The following is a 3,734-nucleotide window of genomic DNA, read 5'->3' as shown; positions in this document are numbered from 1 at the left end:
GAAAATCATTCCCCGGGGCTGTTGATGTTCTCTGCACTTTTCCTGGGACTGTCTTGCACAAAAGATCATATTAATGGTGCCCCTATTAGATCTGAATCCGCATTGGCTTTCAGGAAGGATGTCCTTTGACAGAGTAAGGATGCGGTTGGGAAGGATTCTGGCAAGAATCTTCCCAGCGATGGAAAGAAGGGGGATTCCGCGGTATTTACCGCACACGCTTCTATCGCCTTTCTTAAAGATGGTAATGATTTTTGCATCTTTCAGGTCAGCAGGAATTTCCTCGTTTTCCCAAATCCGAAGGAGTAGGAGGTGGGTTATTGATATCCCCGTCTGGCGACATGTGGCAACTCGCATGCCCGGGGTAGGCATGCATAGGTGCTTAGCAACAGTGCTTGAGTGAGAGACTAGAGGGGACGCGGAGTCACGCATGGGCGCTAGCTTTGACTCTGTTATTATATTGTATCTTCTTGTAACTGTGTTAGTGTTTAAGGCTGAATGTACTTAAGAACCTACAGTGTGTATTATTAGCCCTCGACCAACACACACATGGCGCAGTGAGTAGGATCCGACATGCTTTCCCTCGTGAAATGGATTGAAGAGACGAGGTTAGCAGAAGATGAACGCAGACGACGAGAAGACCAGGCTAGATTTGAAGCCCTGCTCAAATTGATAAACCCGGAACGGCAACCCGCTCACTCTCCCCCAGAGCACCTTGCGGCCTCCGATGACAGCCGTCATCGTCAGCCCCCGCTTCCTCCACCCACTCAAAAGGCCACTGCTCAGACGCCACCTCCACTTAAACCAGATGCCACCTACCAATTGTTCCGCGAATGGAAGCGACGTTGGCAAGATTACGCTACCATGGTCGACCTGTATAGCTTACCCCATGAGAAGCAGCTCATACAATTACGTATGTGTCTCACCCTTGAAACACAACGTGTCCTAGAGCATACCCTGCAAATACCTCCCTCTACAGACAAGACAGTCGATGAGGTGGTCGCTGCTCTGGAAGTACACATCAAGGGCTTGCGGAACGAGGCAATACGCAGGAGGGGATTGCTTAGCTGCAGGCAGATGGAAGGCGAAACATTTGCAGATTTCTACGTAAGGTTGCGTCGCAGTGCCGAGGAGATCGACATATGCCCTGGTAAATCGCCAATTTGCGAAGAGACTCAGTTGAAGTCGGTGATTATTATGGGCGTTCGGGATGATGAGTTGATTCAGCGACTCATATCCCTGGACGACAAGTGCTCACTGCAGGACATGGTCAATACATGCCGCTCCTATGAAGCAGCCAGGTGTGCTACGTCTGATATTCGTGCCCAGCCTGCACAAGTAAGAGCATTGACCCACCACCAAAGAAGGAAGAAGCAGAAAAGTTTCCTCAGGCAAACCCCTAAGCAACCGACATCGAAGGCAACGGACCCATGCCAGTGCTGTGCTAGGCACCATGAGCCAGGAGCATGTCCTGCGGCTCAGGCTACCTGCCGCAACTGTGGTCGGCAGGGACACTTTCCTTCCACGATCAAATGTCCCGCTAGCAAGACCCAGTGCCGCCTCTGTTCCCGTATCGGTCACTTCGACACTTATTGCAAGCAGGAGACTCGTCAGAAACACAAGCGAGGTGTTTCAGTCTCTGGCGGTGGACATGTTTCGGAACACCCGCCAACCCCACAGCCGTCCTGCCGTCGAGTGATGTCTCCTAGCCCCAGCCCTGCGGTGCCTCAACACGTCAGCGTCCTTATCACACACGGTGGTAAATCGTCATACTTGCAGATGATCCCAGACACCGGTGCGGATATCACTGTGATAGGACCACAGCACTTGAGAAACCTTTCCATTTCAACAAGGACACTACACGCTTCCCCGCAGACCACCACACTCACAGCCGACGGATCTGAAATGACTCCTGCCCTTGGCACGCTCACGGCTACCCTTACTTTAGGTAAGCGGTCGTGCTCTGCTCAGATCCGAGTACACAAGGACATCCAGACCCCACTCCTCTCCTTCAGCCACTGCAAGGCATTGGCCATCATTCCCAAGGAATTCCCTAAGCCAATATTGGAGGTGAAGCACGTTAAGAAGTGTGTGGAACTCCCATTCTCTGCCTCCACACCACCCTCAGACGTGAAGGAGTACTTCTTAAAGGAGTTTAAGGACGTTCTGGTGGCTAAAGCAGCTCTTCAGTCCACACCACTTAATCAAATGGTGGGATCACCAATGCGAATCCACCTGAAGGATAATGCTGTGCCTTTTGCAATCCATACACCCCGGCAAATTCCCCTGGCTTTCAGAGACCACGTCAAGGACGAGCTCGAGTCCATGGTCTCTCAAGGGATTATTCGACCGGCTGGCGACGAACCTTCAGAATGGTGCCACCCACTTGTCGCCGTAGCTAAACCAAATGGAGGTGTGAGGATCACGACGGATCTGTCCAAACTTAACGCCCAGGTGGCTCGCCCACCCCATCCGTCGCCCACACCCTTTGATGCTGTACGTAGCGTACCGACCTCAGCTCGTTACTTCACGACCATGGACGCTCTCTGCGGCTACTGGCAGATCGAACTCGCCGAAGAGGATAGACACCTTACCACCTTTATAACTCCACATGGTAGATTCCAATATTGCAGAGGACCAATGGGATTTGCAGCAACAGGCGATGCCTATTGCCTACGAGGTGACATTGCACTGCAAGGTGTCAAGAATTGCGTCAAAGTGGTGGACGACATCCTCCTTTACGATGCCGACTTCACCACTCACCTTACCCGCATCCACCAAGTCCTCACCAGATGTCGTGAATTTGGCATCACCATTAATAAGGAAAAATTTGAGGTCGCCGCGCCTAAGGTGGATTTCTGCGGATTCACATTGTCAGTGGCAGGTATCGCTGCTGACCAAGACAAAGTGATTGCTATCAGGGACTTTCCAACTCCTGCAAATTTAACAGACCTTAGGTCCTTTATGGGTCTCGTTAACCAGTTGGCTGAATTCACCCCGGAGATATCCGCAGCTGCCCAACCTCTCCGGCCCCTGATGAGCCCTAAGAGACAATTTCTCTGGACACCGGATCATGACGAGGCATTCCGAAGGGTGAAAGCCGCCCTCATCGACCCCCCAGTTCTCGCCTCATTTGATCCAACCCTGCCAACTATCCTCCAGACGGATGCATCTCGGCTTAACGGCATTGGTTTTGCATTACTACAGGACCACGGCAGCGGACGCCTACGCCTAATCCAATGCGGTTCCCGTTTCTTGACGGAGGCGGAGACTAGATATGCCACCATCGAGTTAGAATTACTCGCCGCCATCTGGGCGATGTTCAAATGCAAATATTACTTGATGGGACTTCAGAATTTTACGTTGATGACCGACCATCGCCCCCTGGTTCCCATCCTGAACAGCTACACTTTGGACGCAGTGGAGAACCCACGTCTCCAGCGCCTGAAGGAGAAGGTGTCCCCATACATCTTCACAGCAGTATGGCGTGCCGGAAAGGATCTTCGCATCCCGGACGCCCTATCCCGTGCCCCAGTGAGCTACCCAGCGCCGGAAGACCACACACTCTGCACCGACTCCATTGCATCTCTACATACGATAGCCACGGTGAGAGCTGTGACAGAGTCCCACGTAGATGAAGATAGGACTCTGGAGGAGTTACGTGACTCAGCTAGGACTGACCCAGACTACGTCCAATTGCATCGCTGTGTGACGTCCGGATTCCCCTCGGACCGCTA

The 3,734-nt window shown here is 52.4% G+C and overlaps 1 protein-coding gene across 1 annotated transcript in view; it reads left to right on the top strand.

The window, feature by feature from the left end:
- The first annotated feature begins 570 nt into the window (after window positions 1-570).
- LOC143039728 (uncharacterized) overlaps window positions 571-3,734 on the top strand; it is a 3,279-nt gene continuing 115 nt past the window's right edge. The window contains exons 1-2 of the mRNA XM_076209970.1: window positions 571-1,806; window positions 1,993-3,734. The exon at window positions 1,993-3,734 is cut by the window's right edge and continues 115 nt beyond it. Of these exons, the coding sequence (XP_076066085.1) occupies window positions 571-1,806; window positions 1,993-3,734 (2,978 nt within the window). The remainder of the gene's footprint in view (window positions 1,807-1,992) is intronic.

The sequence above is a fragment of the Oratosquilla oratoria genome, chromosome 27 (genome assembly GCF_046742065.1).
Source record: "Oratosquilla oratoria isolate Oo_2021 chromosome 27, ASM4674206v1, whole genome shotgun sequence".
Classification (NCBI taxonomy): Eukaryota; Metazoa; Arthropoda; class Malacostraca; order Stomatopoda; family Squillidae; genus Oratosquilla; species Oratosquilla oratoria.
The sequence above is the reverse complement of the archived record's forward strand: the minus strand, read 5'-3'. Positions and strand labels throughout refer to the sequence as shown.